Source organism: Sphaerulina musiva (assembly GCF_000320565.1).
Source record: "Sphaerulina musiva SO2202 unplaced genomic scaffold SEPMUscaffold_1, whole genome shotgun sequence".
NCBI lineage: Eukaryota > Fungi > Ascomycota > Dothideomycetes > Mycosphaerellales > Mycosphaerellaceae > Sphaerulina > Sphaerulina musiva.
This window is the reverse complement of record NW_016017383.1, coordinates 3,094,706-3,107,104: the sequence shown is the minus strand read 5'-3', so window position 1 is coordinate 3,107,104 and position 12,399 is coordinate 3,094,706. Positions and strand designations below refer to the sequence as shown.

The 12,399-nt window shown below is 54.3% G+C and overlaps 6 protein-coding genes across 6 annotated transcripts; 4 read left to right on the top strand and 2 right to left on the bottom strand.

Moving 5' to 3' along the window:
- Positions 1-66: 66 nt before the first annotated feature.
- Positions 67-2,430, top strand: SEPMUDRAFT_57525 (uncharacterized protein). Its single transcript, XM_016909439.1, has 2 exons — positions 67-333; positions 632-2,430. The coding sequence occupies exons 1-2, from the start codon at positions 109-111 to the stop codon at positions 2,189-2,191; spliced, it is 1,785 nt and encodes a 594-aa protein (XP_016765401.1). The 5' UTR covers positions 67-108; the 3' UTR covers positions 2,192-2,430.
- A 376-nt stretch (positions 2,431-2,806) lies between these two features.
- On the top strand, positions 2,807-6,602 carry SEPMUDRAFT_35049 (uncharacterized protein; the record flags this gene model as incomplete). The annotated part of the gene is made up of 2 exons (XM_016908592.1): positions 2,807-6,462; positions 6,533-6,602. The coding sequence occupies 2 exons, from the start codon at positions 2,807-2,809 to the stop codon at positions 6,600-6,602; spliced, it is 3,726 nt and encodes a 1,241-aa protein (XP_016765400.1).
- An 817-nt stretch (positions 6,603-7,419) lies between these two features.
- On the bottom strand, positions 7,420-8,008 carry SEPMUDRAFT_113279 (uncharacterized protein; the record flags this gene model as incomplete). Its single annotated transcript, XM_016901023.1, has 2 exons — positions 7,420-7,490; positions 7,549-8,008. The coding sequence occupies 2 exons, from the start codon at positions 8,006-8,008 to the stop codon at positions 7,420-7,422; spliced, it is 531 nt and encodes a 176-aa protein (XP_016765399.1).
- Positions 8,009-8,392: 384 nt separating this feature from the next.
- On the top strand, positions 8,393-9,896 carry SEPMUDRAFT_146348 (2-oxoacid_dh-domain-containing protein). The gene has a single exon (XM_016903592.1). The coding sequence runs from the start codon at positions 8,470-8,472 to the stop codon at positions 9,859-9,861; it is 1,392 nt and encodes a 463-aa protein (XP_016765398.1). The 5' UTR covers positions 8,393-8,469; the 3' UTR covers positions 9,862-9,896.
- Positions 9,897-10,119: 223 nt separating this feature from the next.
- On the top strand, positions 10,120-12,045 carry SEPMUDRAFT_146347 (carbohydrate kinase). The gene is made up of 3 exons (XM_016903591.1): positions 10,120-10,535; positions 10,620-11,907; positions 12,000-12,045. The coding sequence occupies exons 1-2, from the start codon at positions 10,233-10,235 to the stop codon at positions 11,079-11,081; spliced, it is 765 nt and encodes a 254-aa protein (XP_016765397.1). The 5' UTR covers positions 10,120-10,232; the 3' UTR covers positions 11,082-11,907; positions 12,000-12,045.
- SEPMUDRAFT_34619 (HAD-like protein) lies at positions 11,201-12,057 on the bottom strand (the record flags this gene model as incomplete). The annotated part of the gene is made up of 2 exons (XM_016908578.1): positions 11,201-11,907; positions 12,000-12,057. The coding sequence occupies 2 exons, from the start codon at positions 12,055-12,057 to the stop codon at positions 11,201-11,203; spliced, it is 765 nt and encodes a 254-aa protein (XP_016765396.1).
- Positions 12,058-12,399: the final 342 nt, after the last annotated feature.

Genomic DNA, 12,399 nt, shown 5'->3' with positions numbered 1-12,399 from the left:
TACCTGACGATTTGATCCTCCCTCCCTCTCGCCCTCTCTCTCTCTCTCTCTCCATCGCTCTCGGACGGCTTGGAAGCGCCGCATTGCAATGAATGGGTCTTCGTGGATATGCTCAGCCCATCCACGACGGTGACTGTGCGGCCCCGGTCCGCCTCCAGCATCAGCAGCAGCAGCAGCCCATCCATCATCCATCATCATAGTAGTAGTGCTTCTCCTCCAAACGACCCCAAGGCGGTGGTTCTGCGCCATAAGCAGCTGGCCAGAGCAGAACGGCGGCCGGGCCACCAGAGGCGATATGCTCCCAAGACGAGGACCGGCTGCATCACATGCAAAGTGAGTTTGTTTTTGTTTTTGTCTTCTGCTTCTCCTTCTTCTTGATTGCTGCATGCACCACACCTGCTGTCCGTCGTCGTCGTCAAGTCGTCCTGGGCGCGGCTTGAGTAAGGTAGTGGCAGACTGGCAGCTGTAGTGTGCGACCGCACGACTCGGACTTGCCGCTTTGGGACTTCTGTGCGCTGGGCTGGTATAGAACCGGAACTATACCTGACCGATCATTACACTTTCTGCTCCATTCCATCCATCGCACCTCAGGCACCAGACTCGCTAACATGCCTTCTTTCTCCTCCACCAGATCAGAAGGGTAAAGTGCGATGAGGACAAGCCGCATTGTAAACGATGCACCACGACCGGCCGCAAGTGTGATGGCTATGCACAGCTGGGCGACTCCTCGAATACGCCCAGGTCGCCAGAGCCAGGTTTGACCGTGGCCTTGGTGAATGATGTATCCAGTGATGCTCTGGAACGAAGGACTTTCGACTTTTTCCGTGCTCGGACCGCTCCTTGTGTTTCTGGCTACTTTGCGGACGCCGTCTGGGATCGACTGGTCCTACAGCTGAGCCACCACGAACCGGCCGTGCGACATGCCATCAACGCACTGGGTGCACTCCATGAGGAGCGGTCATTGCGAAGGTCGGCCGGGGCAGAAGGCATCGACGTGTCGCTCGTCAAGACTGGATTCCCCATATTACAGTACTCGAAAGCACTCAATGAGATGCAAGAGCTGTTGAAGAGCGGCAAAGCATCCTTGGACGTGATTCTCTTATGCTCACTGTTATGTATCCACTTCGAGGCATTGCGAGAATCCTTCGTTCCTGCTCTAATGCATGTAGAGAACGCGATCCAACTCCTCAATTCGACCGCATCGTTCGACGCGCGGAAAGTCAACCCCAGCCTGGTGCGGGCAGTGATGCGGATGGACTTGCAAGGTACACTATATCTGGGCTCGCGAGTGCCCGGAATGCCCTTCTTTACGGCAGCCACAGATTCGGTTCTACCGGAAACCTTTCATGATCTTACCCATGCTCGGGATCTGGTCAACACCTGGACCAGTCGTCTTTTGCATTTTATGAGGACAGTGGGTGATCACCACAAAATCAGGTTCCCTGGCAACTTCTCCATTGATAAGCTCGCCCAAGCGCAGGCGCTAGAACAGACGTTTATACAATTAGATGCACTGCTGTGGGAGTTCATGCACAAACCTACCGCGAAGCTGAGCACCAGGGAACAACATGGCCTGGGCATGCTCCGCAGCCGGACGAAGATGAACCGTATCCTTGCTTCCTCCAGTCTGTACACGGAGGCGTGCTATTTCGATCAATTTCTTGACGAGTTCGAGAACATACTCACCATCTGCATGTACATTATGGGTTCTGACAACGCGGATCGGAGACTCTTTTCCGTCAGCCTGGATGAAGGATTGATCCATCCTCTGTTTTTCTGCGCGACGCATTGTCGTGATGGCAGGATCCGACACCAAGCGCTGGCCCAGCTGAGGAAACTTCCGGTGAGGGACGGAATATGGCACGTCGAGACCACGACGCGGACTGCCGAGATGTGCATACGGTTCGAGGAAGAGTTGTGCGGCAAAGCCCCTGGCACCGCTCTCTGCTCTGATATCCCCGAGTGGCGAAGAGTACACTCTGCCAGCTTCGACACCATGGGCGACGAGTCCGCCCCGAAGAAGAAGGTCATGGTCAAGCTTCGCTCGAGACCGAATGGGACCGATGGCGAGTGGGTGGAGCACGAGCAATTCATTGATTGGTTAGTCCCGAGCCAGCACAAACACATTCGCGAGAACGTTGGACTCATCATGCAAAACTCTTCAGCTCCCTCTCGGGCAATCGGTCAATAATCAGAATCCAGCAAATCGAATCCCGATTCAACCCAGAGGGCGGAGCTGCACCCAGAAAGCAGATCAGCAGATGGAAAGGGAAAGGCGATTGAAGCTCGCGTATGAGTTTAGCCAGAGGTGTGCGCGTGATATGTATGGGTTCATGGTGCGAGAGCGGGAGCAGAGATCAATTACTATATCAATCAATCACAGCAGGCCGAGCGTATCCGGACGCGATCGTGTAGGAATATATGTACGAGCTGGAGCCATCTTTATATGTACTTGTAGATACCTTATATATATACATATGTCGCTGTTAGGTATGAGGACAGTCTTTCGTTGATTCGATATATCCATACACACCTTAGGTACCTTACCTGTAGGTACCTTATACACCTACCCAGGTACCTTAGCATCCCGTCAGGTTACAGGTACATGTATCTGACCTGATGATCACGGCAGAAAACGCCAAGCAATTCAGAACTAGACTCGACCAGGTAACACCCGATTGCGACGAACGTCGCGGGTGCGCTGGAGCTTCATGCTGTATCCCATGTTGGCCGAGTCCATACCTGTACCTTTTTAGCATACCATGCGTCTGTTCGCGCTGGAGGCAGCGGCGCGCACGAGAGGAGGATGCCCGTCGAGCGCAGACATGCCATCGCCGCGGCCATTGTCGCCTTCATCAGCTGGGCCTACCTCACCGACTGGCTGCCGCAACTGCGATTTGTGCCGCACGCCTTCGTCGGCGGTGTCCTCGCCGCTGCGTTGGGGGCGGTATATGTCGTCGCGACGACGGTTCAGCCGCGTGCTCGCTGGGCGGGCGCGCCCCGCCGCGGACTCCCGACGACGCTCGCCTTCGCCCAGCCGGCAGTGTGGGCAGAGGAGAAGACGGCCTTGAAGGGCCGCGAAGAGTATCGCCGGCCCATCATCTTTCCTGAGGCAGAGAAGTTCTCCAAGCACATCGACGGGCTGCTCGACCTGGTGCTGCGCGACTTCGTGACGAGCTGGTATGGCCACATCAGCCAGCGGCCGCTGTTCCAGAATGAAATTGATCGCTGCATCCGCTCGGTGCTCCTCTCCGTCGCAGCCAGGCTGACCGATCTGGACCTGGTGGAGTTTGCCATTGCCAGCATGCTGCCCGTCGTGACGAACCACATGCGGGACTTCTACGATGCGGAGCGAGCGGTTCGAGGAAAGGCTCTGGAAAACCATGTCACGGAAAGCGAGGAACTGAACATGGCCATTGCTGGCAAGTACAAGGCCGGCAAATTGCATCCCGTGGCAGCTCTCGCGCATGCAGACGGTACGCTCGCGGCTCAAACGCACATGCGAAGACTCCTCGAGAAGATCCTTCCCAGCGTGCTTCCCACGAACATGAAGTCCAGCGCAGCTGTCATGGCGCTGATTCGGGAGATCGTGGCTTGCGCTGTGCTCGGGCCAATCATCAGTATGCTTGCTGATCCGGACTTCTGGAACCAGCAAATTGTAAGTGTAGGCGGTGCCATGTTACAGGACCGCAAATCCGTTCGCAAAGTTCGCGCTGCGCTGGACCAGCACGCGCCTGCGTCTCCCGGTAAGACAAGTCGAGGCAGTCAATTTCCGCGGCTGAGACCATACGACAGCGAGCGTCAGTTTGAGCGATTCATCAGGTCTATCAGACATGTTAGCACACTCAACGACGCTCGTTTGTTCCGAAGCCAAGTGAGCCTGCAATTACGAAGGGATGCACAGATTGAAGGTCAGGATATTGCTTACATTCGGCGACTGGAAACGGGGAGACGACTGCTCGACCAAAAAATCGCATCACTATCGGCCACAGATGATGGAAACGCGGCGCAAAGCGTGCCCACGACAACTCGAAACACAGAAACGGTGTCACGCAAACGCTTTGCTTCCCTACGAGAAGTCATATACGACGCTGCTGGCCTGAGCTATTTCATGGAGTACATGGATCGGCAGCACCTCATGAGGCTCGTACAGTTCTACCTGGTGGTAGACAGCTTTCGAAATCCGCTCGAAGGCGATAACGATGAGGCTCCAGCATCCTTGGCGGCAGACCCTGAGAAAATGGACATTGCGCAGATGTATACAGAGTATCTGTCCAAGCCAGAATTAGAAACGCCTGCCGAAACCATGCAGGTAGTGAAGCAGTGCTTGAAAGCTGGGTCAAAAGCAAGTGTGCGTGACTACATCGCGGCCCGACGAGAAGTGTTGCGGATGCAGAGCAAAGTGTACAGCACCATGAAAGAGAAACATTATGAGGCATTTAAACGGACTGATTTGTACTACAAATGGCTCGCCATTGACGATGCACCCAAGTTTGGCCCAGCTCTCAGCGGCGAAAGTGACCTGTTGTCATCGCAGCCAACAGGTACCCCTCTCTTTGACGATGGTCAACCCTCCCACATCCGACGGCCGCAGCTTGTGCTGCCGCCAAAGGAGCCCGAACTGCGGCGTGCAGTCCTGTCTACATCTGATCTCAAAACGGTCGGGCGCAGCAGCTCCATGTTCTCGGACATTTCTCGTCGTTCCCTGGATGACGCGAATGAAAACGGCAGAAGAGCCCTGTTCGGAGGAGAAGGCACCAGCACGCTGTTTGGCGACAGCATCGATAACGAGAAGATGACGCAATCTGTTACCAGCTTGAAAGGCTACGACTCGGACGAGGAGACCGCCAGGCATGCCCAGGAAGAGGCCAAAGCTGTGAGGGAGATGCAAGCCGCACTCGATAATATTGTCAGCGACGACCACGACCAAGCTAGTTTGTTCGCAGATGCCGCTGGGAGACGATCGCTCGATGAGGAAGATGGACGGAGCTCGATCGATATGCCTAATAGACCGGGCCTGCCTACATCTGCTTCACAGACCCTGGATCGCGGAAAGCCGAGCCTGTCTTCCTTGGGACTGGTTGGCGGTCCATCGAGCCGCGGTGTCTTTGTCGACGACTTATTCGGTCATGAACAGGAGAAATTTGCCGAGGACGAGCGCGAAGATTCGAATGGACCAAGCGATATTGACGAAGACAAGATTGAGGAAGCTGCAGCGGGCGATCTTGGACTTGCAGAGGCCATCGATGTCCTGAATGCAGACATCGAGCGGCTCAGTGCCCAGAGGAACGTCCTGGATTCGTTATCTGCGAAAGCAGAGCTGACAAACAATCAAGCCGAGCTTCGCATCTTACGGAAGTCCGAGCAAAGTCTACAACGAGAGATTAGGCGCAAAGAAATGCAAAAGCAGCAGTATATCGTGCAAGAGAGCGACAACGGGCTGTACGGGCGCGCGCTGGTGTCCATCAAGTCTGTCATGGTGGGCAAGGAAGATGATGGACATGAATATGCCTTGTACGTGATTGAGATTCGAAGACAGGCTGGCGAACAAATGCCAGCGGCAACATGGGCAGTCACCAGGAGGTACAGCCAGTTCCACGAGTTGCACAAACGGCTCAAGGCACGATTTCCGGCCGTGAGAGAGCTCGAGTTTCCACGTCGACAGACGCTGTTCACGCTCCAGAAAGACTTTCTGCAGAAACGGCGCGCGACTCTGGAGAAGTACCTCCGCTCTCTGCTTCTCGCCCCTGCCATCTGTCGCAGTCGCGAGCTTCGTGCATTCCTCTCTCAGTCCGCAATCGCGACGAATGGCGGCAACGGCACGCAAGCTGATGCGAAGGATTTCGTGACTCGTATTTACAATTCGGTTTCAGACGGCATGGAAGAATTCCTCGGCAACATTCCCGTGCTGGATCAATTGTCGGTCGCAGGCCAAAATCTGATATCTGCCGCGACCTCTCAGATTAATGGAGCCTCACCTGTAGATGGCATCGATCCCGCCGTGCAAGATCCCGCAACCTCGACGGAGGCGGAAGCGGAATTGAACGCATACGAGACCAAGGAAGTAGAGCCGTTTGTGAAGCCCATTTGCGATCTCTTTCTGGAGACGTTCGAGTTGTCCAAGGGGAACAGCTGGCTTCGTGGTCGCACGGTAGTGGTGGTGCTCCATCAGCTGCTCGGCGGCACCATCGAACGCAAGGTCAAGGAGGCCGCGGCCAGTGCACTAGAGGACGAGAAGCTAGCGAGCTACGTTGACACCCTCAAGCGTACAGTGTGGCCCGATGGCAAGATGCGGCCGCCAAGTGTACCTCGTACCGTCGCCGAAAAGGCGCGCACGAGAAAGGAAGCCGGGATATTGCTCGGCGCGCTGGTGCCCGATCTCGCAGGCAGTGTAGTGGGCAAAACTAACGCGCAAGCTGCCAGTCGAAAAGTGGTTGCTATGCTAAACAACCCCAGGCTAAAGTAAGTAGTGGCTGTGCAATTTCCTTCTTGGGACTGGTGTCGTAACACACCCGCTAACATCGGATATTAGTCTTCACATGGTCTTCACCCTCATAGATGAGGTTGTAGGTAAAATATTTCCGGAAGCATTAGATCAGTAACGTCCATTTACATTTCCAAAAAAAAGAGAAAAAAGGAAAAGAAAAAAGAGCTGTTCCAATGGTCCAAGACACGAATCAATGTCAAGGTGATTGAAGCCAATTACATCGTTGCTTAGGGCACGATTATTCGTGATCCTTCAACATGCAGTGCCATTATGTGATCCGATAGACTGGTCCTCATTATGATAGGGTGATATCAATCGTGCGCTTGCGGAAGTCCTGCGGGCAGATCGTGTAGAACTGTTGTCTCAGATCTACGGTTCCAGAAGACGGAGTCGAAGACGGCATCCTCCGGCTACACTTGCACGGGAGGATCTCATCGTAGTCCACGATGACATGGGGCTCCGGTTGTGCAGCCTGTAAAGTCCGAACTCACATCCGCCAGGTCAGGATCTCGCTGCTGGTCTTAGGCAGAGCCACGCCAGGGCTGATGATAACTGGGTTCAGCCCTGCCAGAAACAGATGTTGTCCCAATGTCCCTCATAGTACTAAAGCGATGTAGCTTGAATTGTGCACATATCGTCGCTGGTTAGTCAGCTCCACCCATACCTGTAGCCGCCATGAATTGTCGCATTATCATGCGTCCGGACCATGGCATCAGGGGGTTGGTGTGCATCCGCAGTGTTGACTTTGGCATCAGACCTGGGGACAACGTTGCATGCCTCCCTTCTTTCCACGATCAGATATTTCCCAATCATGTGCTGTTGAAGACCAAGTCGCTTGCGCCACCTCGAATGCTCCAGTGCTGGAGAGCGTGATGGTCTCCCATGCCTTGCGTAAGCCTTCACATATCCGCATATCCGCAAACATATGCCATTTACTGCTGCTTCAAGCTAGCAATGATGGCCTTTTCCTTGGCCGCGGCATCGAATGGATCTCCATAGCGATCTGCGAGAGTTAGCTCCGTCGCAAGCGAGACGCACAGATCATGTGGTTTGCAACATACTCTGGAGCATACAGTCTTTGTGTTGTAGACCTTCTAACGCGCGAGTGATCTCGTCCTGGGTCTTCTTGTTCAGCCATGCATAACCCGGTTCGTCCTCAGGCCTGCTGTAGGTGTAGCCACTGCTCGCATGGGTCTTGAAGGACGCTTCGGCCTTGGACTTGCCGTTGGCGTTGGCCATTTCTGCTGTCCCCATCAGTCTCATGTCCTCATACACGCCCAGCGCAGCACATGCTAGGCGCAGCTCTGTCACACCTTCTGTGTCGTCGGCGCCGTTGCTGATAGTCTGCAAGGGCCGCTTGCCATTCGAGTTCGCAATCGAAGCGCCTGACGGCACCGTGGGCATCGGTTGCCGCTGCGAGTCTGGCGGCGACGGAACGGGCGCGGCGGCGTTGGCAGTCTGATTGACAGGTGTGGTGATTTCGTTATCAGACGAGTCCTCGGGCGAAGAGATCATGTCCATGACGACGAGTGGAGCACTACTGTTTCGTTGGTGTTGGCTTGACCGTGGGATGAAGGTGGATGAAGGTGGATGTGTACCGGATGTACCTGTGAGACTACCAGGTAGGTATGTTCTATTAGGTCGCACTACACTACTCTAAACAATGCGGAGGGCGGGGCGGAGTGTCGGGTCGGAAGGTGTGAATGGGGTAACGCTAAGTTAAGGCACACAGTAGATTCTACCTAAAACAGGCACAACCTTCACTACAGTACTTGGTACCTTACCTAGTACTCTCTCTGCATGACAATGGCACGTCGGCTATCCGCGGTTCAATGGTTGACTGTGCGGTTGAAGCACCATCGGTGAGAATAACGCTTGGAAGTGAAGACACTGCACTCAGCACTGCAGCATTTACCAAGTACATGTATCCAACAGACAGACCGATCATGTCGCCGCCCATGTCTTGAGCAACGCACAAAAACATGTTGCGCACCAGAGCGCGCCTGGGCTTTGCTGCCCTTTCTCCGCCTCTGCCTCGCCCATTCCTCCTCCACCACCACCAATTCCATGCTTCTGCCCGCCGCCAGGTCGTCAAGCCGTTCCTGCTCGCGGACATTGGCGAAGGCATCACAGAATGCCAGCTGATCCAGTGGTTCGTGCAGCCTGGCGCCCGGGTCGAGCAGTTCGACAAGCTATGCGAGGTGCAGTCCGACAAGGCAAGCGTCGAGATCACGAGCCCGTTCGATGGAGTCATCAAGAAGCTGCACTATGATCCGGACGACATGGCCATCACGGGCAAGCCGTTGGTCGACATTGACATCCAGCAGGACCTCAGCGAGGTCGACGAAGCGAAGCTGGGTGGACCCGCTGAGAGCCCACAGATAGGCGAGCATGCAGCACCCCAGCAAGAGGTTGAGTCCGAAGGAGGGCGAGCAGAAGATACAAGCATGCCACAGCGACAGTCGCGCGCTCAAAGTAGCGGCATGCATGGCTCTCTTGCCACGCCCGCGGTACGCCACTTGATCAAGGAGCACAAACTTGCCATCGAAGACATAAAGGGCTCAGGGAGAGACGGGAGGGTGCTGAAAGAAGACGTGCAACGTCATGTCTCTCAGGGTGATTCCATGTCACCCGCATCGTCGACAGCAAGCCCTACGGCGACCACGAAAGACCGCCAGGTCCCTTTGACGGCAGTCCAAAATCAAATGTACAAGGCCATGACACGCTCCCTGCATATTCCGCACTTTCTCTACAGCACCGCAGCAGATATGACGGCCATCACAATGCTGCGAAACAAGCTCAATGCGTCTGCTGAGCCAGGCCAAAAGATTACACACCTTGCTTTCATCATGAAGGCTGTGAGCTTAGCTTTTGCCCGACATCCCATCCTGAATGCCACACTCAATACCAAACCAGACTCCAAGCCCGAGCTGACGTACAAGGGCAGTCACAATTTTGGCATCGCAATTGACACGCCCAAGGGCCTACTGGTGCCAGTAATGCGCGACGTCCAACTCCTCAGCATTTCCGAGATCGCTCTCAAGATGAGAGAACTCTCTATTGCTGCACGTGACAATAAGCTCGCACCTGGAGATTTCAGTGGTGCTACATTTACAGTGTCGAATATTGGATCCGTCGGAGGTGGAGTGGTTGCCCCAGTCATATCAGAGCCGCAGGTTGGCATCCTGGGTATTGGCAGGAGCAAGATTGTACCGGCATTTAACGAGCGCGATGAGCTTGTCAAAAAGGAAGAGCTCGTTCTTTCATGGAGCGCGGACCATCGTGTAGTGGATGGCGCCGAATGTGCGCGATGTGCAGAGCGCGTGAAGACTTTATTAGAAGATCCATCGGCGATGCTGGTCGATTTACGGTAGACATTTTCAATCAAACTGTTCAGATCTCAAGACGGAAGATACACGAGTGAGCAACCATCAAGTATCTTTCGGATGTTGTTCCGATGATTATAGCGACAGGAAGCGTTTGTACCTATGCCGTGTTACGCGAGCCGTTGCCGTCGGCGTTTGATTGCATCCACCCGCCGGGCAATCAAGTCTAGGCGAGAGGAGGTTGCATTATTTATTGTATAAGGCACTTGCAGTCGCTCTTCATTCATAAATTCCCTGGAACTTGTCGTCGTACAACCTGACTTTTCTTTATCGCTGCATTCCTGTCCCGTCGGTGGAGCGTACGTTTGTTTGACCTGCGATTGTTGATAAGACAGAACAGCAGCAGCAGCAGCATCATCATGTCGCAGGAGGCAGTGGTCCACACTCCCCAACAACAACATCAACACCAACAACCACAACATCAACAACATCAACAACAACTGCCTCCCACTCCACCATCGGAATCCTCACCAGAACCGTCCAACATGTCCTCCATCGACGACGCCCTGTCAGGAGACGCGACCACTTCTGCACCTCCACATCCCTCTCCCTCTCAACACAAGCACATTTGGGTCATAACGGGACCAGCGGGATGTGGGAAAACCTCCGTTGCCGAGCACCTGCACTCCACATTATCGTTGCCATATCTGGAGGGAGACACGGTAAGTCCACGCGGGAGACAAAAGGGGAAGGGAATTCGGGCCGAAAAATTGACTTTTGGTGCGCGTCACCCACCAACTATGTAGTTCCACACGCCTGCCAACGTCGACAAGATGGCACAGGGACAGCCTTTGACTGATGCGGATCGATGGGACTGGCTGGTCACTCTGCGCGAGGAGTCGGTCAAGACGCTTCGAGCCTCGTCGTCGTCGTCGTCGTCGTCGTCGGCCGATGGCGTTATTGTCACCTGTTCGGCGCTCAAGAGAAAATACCGAGATGTGATTCGAATTGCGGCATATCACCATCCAGAGATTCGAGTGCACTTTGTGTTCCTCAAGGCCACAGAGGCGCTCTTGATGGAACGAGTGCGGGCGCGACAGAATCATTACATGAAGGATTACATGGTTCACAGCCAATTCGAGAGCTTGGAAACCCCGACGCAGGACGAGACGGATGTCCTGGCTGTGGATGCCAGTGGCACCAGTACGCAGGTACAGGAACTTGCGCTCCGGATCGTCAAGCAGGAGATGGCGAGCGAGGCAACATGACCATCTATCAGCACAAACTTGCCCTGAGCCCCATTGCAGCAGTCCTGGACTGTCTTACGAACTTGTAGGAAATAAAGCGAGACATTCCCCATTTTGTTACCTAGGTAATATCTGATGCATCAGCCCTGAGCCCATGCTTCTTCTACAATATCAGCGAGCTCTTGAAGAGTTTCCACACGAAGTTTAAACCCATACTTCTCCTCTGCCCCTGTCGTATCGCCTCCCATAAACCCTTTTCTATCAACCCACACGCCCTGCAGTCCAACCTGCTTCGCAGGACCATGATCATGGAACAGCGACTGTGCCACATGACACAGCTCCTCCTTTTCCACTCCCAATTCCGACTTGACATGATCCAGCAAATAATAAAAATTCCTCACATCCGGCTTATACGACCCAATATCTTCCGCCGTATAAATCCGATCAAAATGACATCCCTGCAACGGCCCCGCCAACGTCTCCCGGAACGACGCATGATCCACATTTGACACGGGAACGAGTTGATATCTCTTTCCCAGCCGCTGGATCGCCTGCACGGTATCTGCAAAAGCAGGATACGCTCCAATTTGCGTGGAATATTCTCGTGCGGCACGCTCTACTTCCTCGGAGGTCACGTGGCCTTGTTCGACGACGCCTAGTTCGGCGGCATAGCGACGCAGGCCTTCTGCAATGATGTCTTGTTGTTTACTCGTGGGTTGCTCGCGTTGGACGGACGTGTCGTGGCGCTCAATGGCGAGGAGCAGGTCGCGGTCACTGGGAGGTAGGAATGGGGCGAGAGCGGTGGCGCGTGCTGATTGCGCGATGCCGCTTTCCCAGTCAATCAGAGCTGGGTGGTGGCGTTCATCGTTAGTTACCTCACTTAACACTCTGGACCTGATCGGATAAGTATATATGCATGGGAAAAGGGATTGTACAGACTGCCGTAAATGTCAAATGAAAGCGCCTTGATCTGCGTCCATGGGATGGGGGATGTCATATTGAGTGCTTGTCAGGATGGAGAGTTCGGACGGGTGGTGGGCTACATATGTCGAGGTGCGTGCGGTGGGTGTAGCTCGAGCAAAACACATGTACATGTAATAGGTACCTATAAGGGTTTTATACTCGCCAGTCACGCCCTATGACAGCGCAATCTCACGCATGCAAGCGCTCGTACATGTACCACCATGGAGTCACCACATTCGCTTGGTCGCTTCTGGTGGAGCTCGAGCTCGCAGCGCTAATTGTGCCGACCTAAACCACTGTAGGTAGTCCTATCCTGCAAATATTCTGAATTGCTGATGGTACGCATTGATGCACATCCGCCTTGTATAGGTAATTT

Coding starts and splice junctions, on each gene's coding strand:
- SEPMUDRAFT_146348 (XM_016903592.1), top strand. CDS start 8,470: ATGTTGCGCACCAGAGCGCGCCTGGGCTTTGCTGCCCTTTCTCCGCCT.
- SEPMUDRAFT_57525 (XM_016909439.1), top strand. CDS start 109: ATGCTCAGCCCATCCACGACGGTGACTGTGCGGCCCCGGTCCGCCTCC. Junction 334..631: donor CCGGCTGCATCACATGCAAA/GTGAGTTTGTTT, acceptor CTCCTCCACCAG/ATCAGAAGGGTAAAGTGCGA.
- SEPMUDRAFT_146347 (XM_016903591.1), top strand. CDS start 10,233: ATGTCGCAGGAGGCAGTGGTCCACACTCCCCAACAACAACATCAACAC. Junction 10,536..10,619: donor CATATCTGGAGGGAGACACG/GTAAGTCCACGC, acceptor CCAACTATGTAG/TTCCACACGCCTGCCAACGT.